This window comes from Diuraphis noxia, unplaced genomic scaffold, assembly GCF_037042655.1.
Source record: "Diuraphis noxia isolate RWA-SAM2 unplaced genomic scaffold, SU_Dnox_SAM2 contig0003, whole genome shotgun sequence".
Classification (NCBI taxonomy): domain Eukaryota; kingdom Metazoa; phylum Arthropoda; class Insecta; order Hemiptera; family Aphididae; genus Diuraphis; species Diuraphis noxia.
In genome coordinates, this window is record NW_028301713.1 from 9,599,024 (window position 1) to 9,613,985 (window position 14,962).

The 14,962-nt window shown below is 30.3% G+C and overlaps 1 protein-coding gene across 4 annotated transcripts; it reads left to right on the plus strand.

Moving 5' to 3' along the window:
* Positions 1-636: 636 nt before the first annotated feature.
* LOC107164152 (fatty acyl-CoA reductase wat-like) lies at positions 637-14,731 on the plus strand. 4 transcript variants are annotated; one of them, XM_089222349.1, is made up of 11 exons: positions 637-1,879; positions 4,376-4,549; positions 4,613-4,706; positions 7,460-7,720; positions 9,360-9,505; positions 10,471-10,580; positions 11,701-11,893; positions 12,387-12,534; positions 12,673-12,797; positions 12,889-13,149; positions 14,619-14,731. In XM_089222349.1, the coding sequence occupies exons 2-11, from the start codon at positions 4,398-4,400 to the stop codon at positions 14,695-14,697; spliced, it is 1,569 nt and encodes a 522-aa protein (XP_089078475.1). In that variant the 5' UTR covers positions 637-1,879; positions 4,376-4,397; the 3' UTR covers positions 14,698-14,731. The 4 variants fall into 4 exon arrangements, with proteins under 4 accessions (XP_089078475.1, XP_089078476.1, XP_089078478.1 ...); XM_089222350.1 differs by lacking the exons at positions 637-1,879; positions 4,376-4,549; positions 4,613-4,706 and adding an exon at positions 4,742-5,606; XM_089222352.1 differs by lacking the exons at positions 637-1,879; positions 4,376-4,549; positions 4,613-4,706 and adding an exon at positions 5,619-5,977.
* Positions 14,732-14,962: the final 231 nt, after the last annotated feature.

The following is a 14,962-nucleotide window of genomic DNA, read 5'->3' on the forward strand; positions in this document are numbered from 1 at the left end:
CTTGTTTATCTATTATAGGGTCGGCAAATTTTTGGGCCTATAGCCGTAAAAAAAAAGATAAATCCGCCTTTGCCCGTTCCCCACCAATGACCATGCCTACACTATATATAATATAATATTATATATTATATAATTTATTATATAGATGATACAACGGAATATTCTGTGATAGTGATAATGACATTATCTTCTGAAAAATGAAAATATTTATAATTCTGTTTTACTTTTAAGACTTACGTGGTCAATGACCACTATTTTTTTTCCTTTTTTTTATCATGTTTAAAGTGTTGGTTTAAAGTTAAAAAAAAATTCAAAAATTTCAAAAATTTAGATAGCGCTTTCGTAGAGTTAAATTTTCTAAAAATGTTGATATTTCGCAATATTGCATTTTCATAAATGTCATATGATTTTTAACATTTTTTTTTTAGTTTCGAGAATTGGTTATATTAATAATACCATGATGGTACCTACATTTATTTAAATATTTTGATATTATTTTGTCTCATCTCTAATAAATGTGTTTTGTATTTTTAAATTTTAATGATAAATAAAAAAAATATATAAATATATAGGTATATAAAAACATTTTTCAATTACTTTTTCAAATAGTATTTATTAAATATTTGTTTGAGAACTTAAAATCTAAAAATTATTTGAATACTTTAATTTAAGTTTACTTTACAAGAGACAAGACTGGAAATTAACTGTGATTAAAATAATAATCTTGAAAGTAATAGACATGATTGGAAATAAAAGTAAAACAAAAAATAGGTGAATGGTAATGTTAAAATGTTATTTAAATGATGCTTGATTATGTGCAATTAGATTCATGGTACTTATTTATAGATATCTTTTATTTATTTTTTCATGAGTTAAACGTGTATTTCTATACAATGAACAGCACATATCAGTTTCTACATTCCCTGCATTATTAGGATATTTATACAATTATTTGATTAGGTCATTAGGATGATATTGACGATTTAAGATATTTTAACATAATAGGTTAGGTTAGGTTAAGCTTTTGGTGGTTTTATTTGACTTTTTTTGGAGGCCTGCCAAAAGGGTGCCTTAAGCCCATGGGCCCTGCAAAGCCTAAGACGGCCCTGTGTATCATGTTCATAGTTCATATTATATGAATGTATGATTAAATAATTGAACTAATGGTAGGAAAATTATTAAAATTAATAATCATTTTATCCATAAAATTGAACAGTTTAACTCACTCTTGCGGTTAACTTTAAGATGAACTTTAATAAGACAATATTATGAAAAAAAAAAAATTTCATTGGGAAACTATGTATACCCGAAAGTACTGATGCAAGATATATGACGTAATTACAAAGAATGAGCTAAATGTCAACGGAATCAACAAATTAATTCATAAGAATAATGACATACCACCTTATCATGGCAAATCACAAAGAATACAACTTGCGGCATAGCAACCGACACCGATTACACCGGACGGCACCAATCAGCGTCCGTGACGTCTGATAAAACTGAGCGCAACGCCCAATCACAGACGAATATGGGCGGTACCTGCAGCGCAACGCATCGACTCAATGTATGATACCACAAATTTAATTACACGTGTGGATCACAAAAACCGTTGTTCGTCAGACGTCAGTACACTCGTGGCTGATCAATGAGCAACATCTACTCACTACTGACAACTGGGATCATGCGAATACAACCAAACAGTTTCGGTCCACTCAGGGCTCAAATGGTCTATCGATACGCACGCGATTCGACAAGGACCAACCTCTACTCATCGAAACTTCCGACGGCAAGGACACATTTGCGTACAAAACCAAACAATTATACGATCTAGTCTAAAAGCCTTTCAGCACACTGCTGTGACTGGCGGGACGAATATGTAAGTATTGTAAGTTGGTATACAAGTATCCATAATATACTCGTGGACTTATTTCTTTAGGGCTTACAGTTGATTAGGTTACATATTATATGGATTTTTTACATGATTGTTAAGAGAAGCAAGAAAGAGAAAAGAACAAAAAAAAAAGAAGCAAAATAAATTACAAAAAATAATAAAGTTAAATTAGGTTGTACATTTCAATTATTTTTTTTAAAGTGATGATATTTTGTGAGTCAGCTTAGGGTCCTATGGCTTCATATAGATTGTCAGGTTACTCTTGTGTGGCCAATTCTAAGACGGTTCATAATAACATCTTCTTTTCGATTTGAGTAGTTGAACTTTGGCCAAGGTTCGACTAAATGTTTGAATTCCCTTAATTTGTTTTCGGTAACTTGAAGCCAATCAGAGTTCCATAATCGCATACAGTAATTGTCAACGTTTCTGATAATATATCTACTGGTGACATAAAAGAAAGTGTTGGGGCGTTGGGGTTATTTATAGCATTTCGGGCTGCTTTGTCTGCTTCTTCGTTTCCTCTGATATTACAGTGACCCGGAGTCCATATACTCCATATGAAACGTATGTATTTATTCGATAGATGTATTAAGTTTTTTATCTTTATCGCTATTCGCTAAGGGATTTGTCAGGGAATTATATTTTATGTTTGACAGGGCTGCACTGAGTGAGTCGGAACATATGACGATTCTGTCATGGTTTGCATTAACTGCTGTTTGGACTCCTTTTAAAATTTTTTCTTGGATTCTTTCTGTAGATTTTCCTTTGATGTTTTCCACTGCAGCTATAGAAATAATTTACCCACACTAACTATTAATTTTTCTTGTTATATTTATCGTTAATCCAGTATATACAACGTAGTCTTATTCATCTTTAGACACGCATTTTAGCTATTTCTAAAATAAACTCGTATACTGAACTGTATATGTTCCTCTATAGTCAATGTTATCAAAGTTATGCTATGCCACGAACAATGCGAATATAGCCAACGTATTACGACAAAGGTTATGTACTCAACTTAATTAGGGATTTACTATAATTATTGTACATTTATTTCCATACGCTTGGTTCGAAATCAGGTCATTTAAGCCCTAATTAAAGACGAAAACAAACTTAAGTGTGAACACTAACATTAACTCTTTCGGTGACACCATTTATTTAGTGCAGACTTTCAGTATTAATAATAATGCATATTGCAGAATGACCAGAATATATTATATTTTACCTTATATTTTGCCTATATATAATACACAGCTAGGGCAATTTATTGCAATTCTCAATTCCTCAATTTTTAGTTACTACACTTACGTATGGTACAGGCGGGGCAGTACCGCCGTATACTATTAACTTCTAAGCGTTGTAGGACTTTGTGATTTATCATTTTTATTTGAATTTATGGGCGTATGAGAAATAAATGGTTGTTTGTTAAGAGATGATGATGATGGTGCAGGTGTTAACAAACTTAAATTTTAGAGATACTTAATTTATACTCTTTGAACTTATCAGAGTGGAAGTAATTATTGAAAGAAATGTAAACATGTTTTCAAGGAGCAGGGGTGCATTTAGATAATATGTATCCCGGGGAAACATATTTTTTAATTTTTTGTGTACACAATTTTTAAATTTCTAATAACCATGTGCATTCAGGCTTTCTAAATAATCATTCTTTCATGATTTAATTATTCTCAATACAGTTTGTTGCATTTAATTATCTTTAGTTTACATACTGCAGTCTACAGTATGTATTCCTTATGTAGATTAAAAATTTTTTTTTTGCTTCTTGAAATGCATTTGTCCGCGGTCACCTGTGTCCTTCTCTCAATTTATTTTTCACTTGTTTAACTAGGTTGAATTTTTATACCTTTTACATTTTGATAACTTGTTGGTTTTTTAAAAATTATTCGTCAACGCAATAATTATTGAAAATGGTCTGGTCAGTTTAAGAATTTGTAAATTTTAGATTGCAATCCGCACTAGATCTTGCTAGATAGCAAGTATGTTTATACTTATACTGTATAATTTTTTCAAAAGCTTATATTTGCTTCTTGAAATGCAATTATTGTCTTCGTCCTCCTGTGTTCTCCTTCTCAGTTTTTTTTTTTTTTTTTTTTTTATCAATTCAGCTTAATTTAAATATATATATTGGAACTTGGAACTATATATTGTCATACAGGTCTAAATTGCTAAACGACGGAGTAGATGTAATAGCTGCACACTGTATAATATTTTCGTCCGTATTGTTTTGAATTAAACATTAATTATTATCCGTTACACATTATTTTAAACCTACATAATATACAGTATACCTAATGAGACGGTGTAAATAATGATGTGCTTTACAAAATGATAATTATATAGTCAGTAGATAATTGTATTATTAGCATACACCGAGCATCGAGTTATATATATTATGTACAGACTGCTCGTAATTATTGTTAATAGTTAAACATACTTCGATATAAACTGAGAATTTTCGATTAGATGATAACACGATATCATTACGATGGAAGGCGGTGATATTTTTATACAAGATTTTATAAACGATCTCCAAGAATCTCCTGAGAGCCAAATTCAAAAATGTTTCCGTGGTTCTTGTATCCTTATTACTGGCGGAACAGGTTTTGTTGGAAAAGTCTTAATTGAAAAACTTTTAAGGTAAGTCCTACCATATAATGTTAGAATGTTGTTGATATACTTAGTATTGACTTTATTCTTCAGATCATGTCGTGATTTGAACACAATTTATTTGATCGTGAGACCACTGAATGGACAAAATCCTAATGAAAGGGTCAAAGAAATGTTTAATAGTCCGGTAATTAATTGATTAATATTTTTCACTTAATGGATATGAGTATGTGGCTTAAATAAAATTTTTTAAAACTATTTGATGGTAAGTATATATATTTTCTAAATGTTTTGTTTTATTCATATTTGAACCTACTACTTAAACAGATGGGGACACCTTAAAAGCTTAAACCATTGATTATAGAATAGATTCTATTCTATTCTATCTATTCTATAATCAATGCTTAAACTTCAGGATTACATTTGTAGCATTATAAGTAAAATGGCTATTAAAAAAACAATTATATTTCGTTACTATTGCTACCTACATAATAACGATTCATATTATTTGACAATTGTGAGATATCGTGCTTATTTAAAAATATATTGTTCATTGTATTTTAAATATTATAGTAGGTTAGTATTATAGCAACTAAATTAATTATTTGTTTAACATTATTTCCGTGTATTATATGATTGATTTTAGTCAATTTTAAATAACTCAAACGTACTATTGGTTTATCGCTTTTTTATTTATCAATGTATTAGGTCAAACAAAAATATCAATGTGGTTAGACGAAGACTTTGTTATTGAATAAAAACAGCAATACATTATAGTTGAGCTTACATTAGTACCTTAATAATATACAAACATGTTATGTTCAATAATGTTAAATAATGTTTTAAGGTAATTTAGAAAATTAAGTTTTTTTTAAAGAGCAAAACTTTCGTAAACGCAATACTAAAACTGACGATCGCGGTGCAGGAACCATCGAACCGTATAAAAGGTCAACAAAACGCATGGCAAGGTCTCTCACTGAATGACATGATTTTATAATTTATAGCAATATATTATACAGGTGTTGTCAGTAAACGTCACCTGCAAACGGGTCAATTAGATGAGTAATAATAATATATCAGAATCTAGGTAGGTGTAAGCATTTATATTTTTAGGTATACTATTTTATTCGCGTTCGTGTACCTTAATTTGCATATGCATATACTCAGACTATTCGCTCCAGAACAGTAGATACACAGAACGTCTCTATCGAATAGGAAATCGTAGATAAAGGTCACATTTGCGACTAAAAATGAGTGTAAAGCAAATAAATTAAAAACTATCTGATATCGCGGGGAGCGAGTATAGTTACGATTAAATGTTTTGTTATTTTTATTTATCGAACCAAACGCGAATCATAAATTTTAAAATAACATTTTACTCGAAATAATATTTGAGTATACGCTAGCCAACATTTTGAAACAATTAATAACAGTTTTATATAATCATCATCAATCAAAGTACGTCAGGTTTAAATTTTATTTTTTTTTATAATCATCCTGTGTTATCATATGCCATTGCCCATTGTGTAGAACTTCATTATAAGTTAGTTTTTTTACTGTGTTCGTATAAGACTACAAGAGTATGCGTCACTAAAAAGGCACCGGCTGCGGGCTGGTGCTTATACTTTCAGATCGTGTTTTATGACCTGCCATCTGAGCCACTGCGCAACACCGCCACACCGGGCCATAATAAATTTAATATTACGAATAAAATATAATACAATAACATTTAAAGGTTTAAGAAAGTCATATTTTCAATCGTTTAGTTTCACGAAAGTTGTTGTGGATTTTTGGGTGATGGTGGACATCCCTGGATCTAAATAACTGCAAAATGAACTTGTATAATATACCCACTGAAGCATAAATAATATGTAATTATAATAATGCAATTAAAAAATACACTATTAATATTAGACAATAATAATATATATGTACATTTATATATATAGCCAATTTATGTCGTGAATTACCAAATTATAGTGCAAGTTTATAATAATTATCAGTCCAGCAAAAAAGTGTAATTTTTATAAAATTTTCAAAAATATATAAAATTTAATTTCAACTTCAGCGTATATTAATTACAACATTTAATTAATATTTTGTTTACAATATTAAGTAGACTTGTTGAATATAAACATCAGCGATAAAAACAAATCGCATAAACATAGTTTATTTATATTATTACGTATTTAAAAATTATCAACGACGTAAAAATAAATTTAATTTGTTCACAATATTGTCCACAATTCTAGAGAGTGGTTGTAAGTTGTATCCTTGTATCACTTGTAACTCGTAACTAGGGACACAATTAAAATCGAATTGAGTCTAGAAATTTATATATATTTCATATCGCTTTGTTTTAAACGATCAACGTTTCTAATGCGATTATAATGCGATTATAATGCGAATCGCATTATGCGATAAAATCTGATGTTCGTTTGCTGACCTCGTATACATAATCTATATGATGATTGTTTTAAATGTGAACACCAATTTTCTCTAAAAGTTTGCATGAACATTTTTTTAGATAATTCAAAGTCCTTAAAAAACAATATTTAAGAAAAAAGCATTTTACTTCGTTGACAGCAGAAATTTTTTATTTCATATTCCCAAGTATATTTTTCACGGTTATATTAAAATATACTAAATTATTAACCTTTGAACTAGTATAGCTAAGATAACTATTTAGTTTTACTTAGGTATAAGTATTTTAAGTTTTGAGGAGAGAACTAGCTGAGGACATCATTTTATGGTAACCCCTTTATCAATTTACTATTCGCTTGTTGAAATATTAAATAGCTACTAAAAATGCTCTACCATGTATATAACTGAATAAATTAAATTAAAATACTTAATTTTCATTGCATTTTATTACCTTCATTTTCCTATCATCTTTATATGTTCCAATCTGGGTGTCTTAATTATGTTTTCCGGTTATAGTTTTTCGACCGCATGAAAATTGAAAATCCCACGTACCGCAGCCAAGTGCAAGTAGTGAGAGGTGACTGTTTTCAGCCGAACATTGGCGTGGATGAGGCTGTCTGGAACAGAATCGCGTCCAAAATAAATGCCATCATACACCTAGCGGCAGCTACCAGGTCAGACAATCACCCTTACTGCACGTTGCACACCGCAGTCTACACCAACGTCCGGGCTACCAGAGACTTGATTGTCCTGACGAAGCGTTTTAAAAATCTCAAGGTAAGATCGTGCGAGGGAGAGGGGTCGTTGTATCTTTGAGAGTAGTTGATTTTTAAGAAGTTTACATTGCACAAATTACATAAACATATACCTTACTATAATTCTAATTTCGTGTCGTCAATATTTTTCATTGTAGGTACCTATCATACAATTCCAATCGCTATTATTCCGTTTTAAGTTATGACTTTATGAGTTTCTTGACAATAGTACTAAAACATTGCCGAATTAAATCTACTTTTCCACACGAAAATAACTACTGAAATGCCGGAGAAAAAAATGCTTTCCTCTGAAATGTGTTAATTTCCAGCTAGGTATTAAAACACCAATAATTACTGTCACCATTCCCCTCGTTGCGTTAAATTCAGGGAGGGTGATTTCTCAAATGATAGCACGAAACGGCCATCGGATCACGCCAATTACGCTTTATGATCAATAACGCCTTCGCATGAAGGATGTCCTTTTTACAAAAACACCTTCACAATTCATGTAAAACAAAAAATCGTTTTACCCCTATTTTCGTAGCAATATGAGTCGTATATATTTGTATGTTCACAGCCAGCTTTTCCACGGTAAAAATTGTTTTTCAAGAGGAAAATTCTCCCTTGGAGCACACTGATTTACCGCGTAACACAATACGGTGATTACACAAGATTGTCCACCTATTTGCCGCTTACACAAAAATATTTACCGCATCAACTATTTTTTTCCGTTTTTTTTTAATTTTTTCAATCAAATATCACTAATTTTCATAAAAATAATATTTCAAGTAAAGAACAAATTATTTAATAAACTTTTTTTATAAAAATTTAAAAAAAACTGAAAATCTTATAAAAAAATAGTTTATACGGTAAATATTTTTGTGTAAGTCGCAAATAGGTGGACAATCTTGTGTAATCACCGTATTGTGTTACGCGGTAAATCAGTGTGCTCCAAGGGAGAATTTTCCGCTTGCAAACAATTTTTACCGTGGAAAAGCTGGCTGTGAACATACAAATATATACTACTAATATGACTCATCCTAAGTGACTTCACTCTCAGCTTTAATTAAAATATTTCATCAATCATACGCTAACATCACGGGCCACAGCTAATATACATGATACATCACATTCATTATAATATGTTCAACTAGAAAATACTATCTTCTAATTTCTCGAAGAACTTAAGTTCGCCATTTACCTATTACTACACTTATAATCAACATCATTCGATGTTTACTATACTTCCATTCCATATTAATAACACCTTTAATTTTTTACCATTTTATTGTTTTTCTCATTTTTATCTATGACTTTTTACGTATTATATACAGGTTTTTTTTTTATTAGACTCACATAGACAAGGGCTACATATATTTTTAAATAAAGATACCTATTTTATTGAAAATTTTGACCTTTGAACATTTTATTTTCATTACTCTTATGATTTTCAATAATTTGTTTAGTTTCTGGATAAAATGGTGGAAAACTGCAGGTTTTTATCCGCACAGCGAGTCCCCCTCTACGACAAATGGGTATATCATCCCGGGACATTCTGTATATACTAAAATAATGATATGTGATGGGTGTACTTATCGTATTTCCACCGTTGCTTGTTTAATTTTTTTTTTTTTGTTTTTTTTTCCACGCCTTTTCTGCAGGCCTTTGTTTACTTGTCGTCCGTATTCGCCAACCCCTCGGTTTTGAACGTGTACGAACAATTTTACAATTCCCCGATACCTACGTCTACCGTCATCCAGATGGCCGAAACCTTTCCCGATTACATCCTGAACCGAATGACTTCGGGGTAAGTTCATCATCACACCCATAGACCATGACCAGAATAATATGGTTCTTTTGATGACGTTTCAATCATTATTTTGAAATTTTATTTTTGTTGATTTTAAAAAGAGTCCTTTTTTAATATTAATAAATGTATCGATTACATTTATTTTTAAATATGTTTTATAGTTTTACAATCTAAAGTAGAACATTTTTATGATAATTTTGATTGTGTTGATTATTATACGCGAATACTAAAATAAATATTTTTAAATTTAAAATAGTTGCACTACTACAATACCACGTACCATGACACACAATTTAAAATCACACTGCACAACTATTTTATTTAATCGCCATTTTTTTCTTATTGTATAGGAAATATTTAAATGCTTAAAATTCAAATAAAATAAAAATCGTTTGCTCAATATTCGGTAAGTATATTTGGATATTAGACATCAAAAAAGACCCACATGAAAGTATAATAATAAATAAATTCTGCTTCAAATAATGAAAGTACAAACATATGTATTTTAAAGTATTTAATTATTACTTTGTTAGTAAAAGTTTAACCAAAAAACGTATGAGACTACGTTAAATTAACATGTATTTTGCGTTTTTCTAAAAATATCGTATTGAAATAATATTAATATTGTTAATATAGTTTTTATGAGGTAATCACGATTATTTAGTTATACAAATTCGTACTTTTATTGTTTTATTTTTATTAATTTATAAACGCTTGAGAGTTTAGAGGATATCAAAAAAGTGCATGTAGGTTCACCAAATATTAATACAAAATAAACGAATAAATCAAAAATCTCTTTATATACGACGAATAATATCGTACTATATTATAATATTATAGTCGTATAAAAATAATAATACAAACCATATTATACGAAAATTTTTCACAATAGCTGTTTTCATTACATATAATATGAGCTATATACGTTGTGTTAAATTTCAATATTAACTCTTCTATTATAGACTCGTGTCCGAATGGCCGGACGTGGTTACGTTTACCAAAGCGTTGTCAGAGCAAATCTTTCAGTCTGCAGGACCAGAACTACCAGCATGTGTCATAAGACCAGGGTTTGGTAACGTTTTATATTTTTTGATTATATCTAAAATTGCATACATTAATTTCATGTGTCATTATGTTGTCGGTTGTCCTTGAATTTTCAGATAATTGTTTAATTACCTATGCTAAATCTGGATCTTTAAAACATTATATATATATATATATATATATATATAGGTATTGAAAACTATATAGATATGGATAGAAAACGATTTATTTAGTAACAAAATCAATTAATAAGTTAGATAAGTTATTGGTAGACAAATTGAAATTTATTATTGTAAATAAATGTATTGTTTATACTTAATTCGAAGATCAAATGAAACATCTTTATAAACCTAAACCAGGTCGATGACCTGTGTATTATTGACGTTTTTGCAGAAACGAATAATTTCGTTCGTTATTTTGTATAAAGATTAGTGTCTTAATGTCGCCAAGCTAAGGTAAATTATTAGCAGGCTATTATAACATAATAATGATAATATTACCTATCGTGAGGTTAGGTTCAAAAATAGTTTCAAATACTTACCTATACTAAAATATTAGAACTTTTAACTTTTAAAATTGATTTTTTTTTTATAATTTTTTTTGTCGGGTTATTATTATCCTTGGATCGCTTAAAATTATATAAACAGGCCAACACAGTGTACGATTTATATAGGTACACACACGAGTGGAAGACGTATGACGATGTTGCGACTCTAAATGTAGAATTTCTTGTAAACGCACGTGGATTTCGAATATTATAATAATAATTATATATAACAATATACAGAGGCGGTTTGAATGTATTATACTTAGTGGTGTAAGACAAAATATAGACACCCCCCCCCACCACCACCATCATAATAGAAATTACAAATAAATATTTTTTAATAAGTTTATAGTTAATAATTATAAGGCCTTTATATTCTTAACTCGACGCTTTCAATAGTTTCAGCCACGATTATCATAATATGTCATTGATTAGGTACTTTATTACTTTTTTCATTTATTGAACATTAAAATTAAACATTGCGGTCAGCACATGCTCAACCAAGACCACCCACCCCCCTAACATTGGCGGTGCAGTGCACCAAAACCAGTATACTCAAACCGCCTCTGACAATATAACAAATTTTTATTATCTTTTACAGTCTTGGGTACTGCAAACGAACCCATAGCTGGTTGGACGAACGATTTGAACAATTTGACCGGTTGTGCTTTGGGTTCCGGTCTCGGACTGGTAAGGGTTTTTCACGGGCCCAGCTACGTTAACGCCGAAATTGTACCCGTCGACATGCTGGTCAATCTTCTTCTGGTGGCATGCTGGGATTTAATTGACAGCAGGTGTGTGCATGTACGTACGCGTGTGTTCGGTTTACGTCAAAAGTCAAATCACGACTTAGTCACTATTTAGAAAAAAAATTGTAGGTCTACCTACAACCTATATTATATGAAATACAAAATAATTTACAGATATACTTGATTTTATGTAGGGTATTTTTGATCGACAAATTTAATGTTCCAAGACTTGACACCTCATTATTATTATTATTAATCGCTCTGATTTTCTTTCACAGGAAATTACCTTCATAATTCATAATATAATTTTGTTATTTTAAAGCAAATGGATAAACTTTATTGGAGGTACCTACATAATTTTTATTTTTATTTATTTACTATCTAATAAACACTGTAAAAGCTTGTCAAATCTATGCTACATACTTTCGAACGGTGTTCACTATATAAAATAGGAGCTGGAATATTGACTGAACTTAAATTAACAATAGCATAAATATAAGATAGATGTATAAATAATTAATATACGCATGATTGACAGGATGGAAGTTGTCAATGAAGAAGTTCCCAAAGACGCAGTAAACACTTTGATTTACAATTACGCTTCGTCTAATTATAAACCGTGTTCTTGGAATCAGTTGGGAGAGATGTTTTTTAAGAACGAAAAAAACGTTTCATCGCCAAATTTTGTAATTATGACACATACTTGATAATTATTATAAATCATTCTGATAAAACATCGATACCAAATCAATAGGCAATATAGCTATTGATTAGATTACACATATTTGCAACAGTCTGTTTTATACGGACATTGTCGTTTTCAGTTTTGGATGCCGTTTTATTATGTCACCAATAGCATATTTATCTATCGGATGATGACGTTTTACTTGCACTCTGTACCGGCGAAAGTTGTCGATTTATTCATTTGGCTTGTAGGAAAAGAACCCAGGTGAGCAGTTCCACATTGATATACGATTGTGTACTTATATACGCTCTTGTTTTCGATCCGTTTAATACCTACGACGCTATTTTTTATTCAGACTGAACGAGTTTTATAAACGAGTGCACGCAGCAGCTAAACACTTGAGTTCGTATCAACAAATACACGTTAGGTACCACAATCACAACGTCATAAGTTTAATGAACAAATTGTCGCCGAGGGACAAAATATTATTTGATTTCGACATGGGCACGCTGTCGTGGGACGACTATTTTGATAAGTATCTAAAGGGCCTTCGGGTATATTTGATGGGAAATCCTTTGCACATGCCCGAACCAAAATATAATAACACACTGAACAGGTACCTATGTATATGACGTAAGCTCATCTTTCGTGTAATCATTGACAAATAACAACAATAAACTATGACGGTGGCAAAATTTCAATTCAATGCGAATGAGTCACTGTTTATTATTTTTTATATACTAATCTATTAATATATCATACAATATAGAATAATGATAATATACAGGGTGATTCTTTTAAGTGGGTAAACTAATTATCTCGAGAAGTATTTACTTTTTTCAAAATTTTTTTTTACATGGCTTCATAAGTTGTTAAAAACCAACGTTTTGTTTTTTAAGTATTTAAAGTTTAGATTGGCATAGTGGATTGGTACGGGGTTACCCCGCAAAATGTTTGTCCACTACTCCGTTTGTCCAAACATTAAATACATATAACTCATAAACTACTCGTCCTTAATTCGATTTTTATGAATCAAAATACTTAGAAAAATATTCTGCTTTGGAGTATGAAATTAAAACTCTATGTTGTCATTCAAAAAAGTAAATAACTTAAAAAATGATAAAAATAAAAAATATTTTAATAAAAACGTTGGTTTTTTAACAACTTGAAACCATGTAAAAAAATATTTTGAAAAAAGTGAATACTTTTCGAGATAATTAGTGTATACCCACTTAAAAGAATCACCCTGTATAATATGCGCTGTTATTGACATAAAATCTGAGTTAGAGGTTAATCGTCGTCACATTATAAAACGATCAAAACTGTTACTTCCAAAATATGACAATGTTGGCAGAATTTTTAGGAGGCAGGTACGTGTGGCGTATGGCGTAATATAGCTTAGAATTCTTTCGAGTTTTTAGTGATACATAAATGTCGTTTTAATTTAATTTAATTTATTAATAATACCCTCGGCAACATGGGCCATTGGGCTTACAGTGCGAAAATTATAAATTACAAGAATTGTATATATATTATACGTAACATTAAATTTTGGATATATGGTGGCTGTGATTGCATAGAGCTTCTGATAGTGATTCGGGTAGGCTGTGGCTTCTTCGGGTATTGTCGTAGGTTCGGCCTTCCGTGAGCATGTTTTAATTATTGTTTGTATGAAAAATGTAATAATGTATCTTGTGGTATAATTAAAATAATCTATACTAACCGCCATACGTCACCCCGAAATCATATAGAGTATAGACTCGTGCTTTTTTTTAATTAGGTATTCGGTTGTATTGACTCATTTTGATATTGACCCACAGCCCACGGTGTTGACATTCCTATTTCCTACCAAGAGCGAATTCGCTTTGTTGCGCGTTCCACAAGAATAGCGACGGGGAATAAAAACCTACGATTCAAGGTGTCACCCCTGCAGCTATAGTCACTATATAAAATATATTTTTAATTATTATTATTATTAACTAATTGCGGAGCACGAGTTTTTCGTATAATATTTAGTATTTTAATAATTTCGATGCATTCTTAAAATATGGTTTTAATATTTGAAAACTGTGATTTTTGTTTCAGGTTGATAACCATTCATTACAATTTTATAATATCCATATGTGTCGTTATTGTGATGTACTCTATATTTTTTTATCATTAAATAAATGCGTGTACACTGTACATATTATAATATATGCATAGATTGAATATTTCTAAAAATACAAAAAGACTCATTTTAACAATCTGTGCATTCACCTGAACTATATTGATGTATATATATTATAACTATGGTACCTATGAATAATCTATGATATGATAATGGTTCTATAATGGTGTTATATACCAATAATATACCTAGGTATCTAGTTTATATCTGTAATTATGTATTTGATTACTTTTGGTTGCTAATTACGTATTTTATTTTT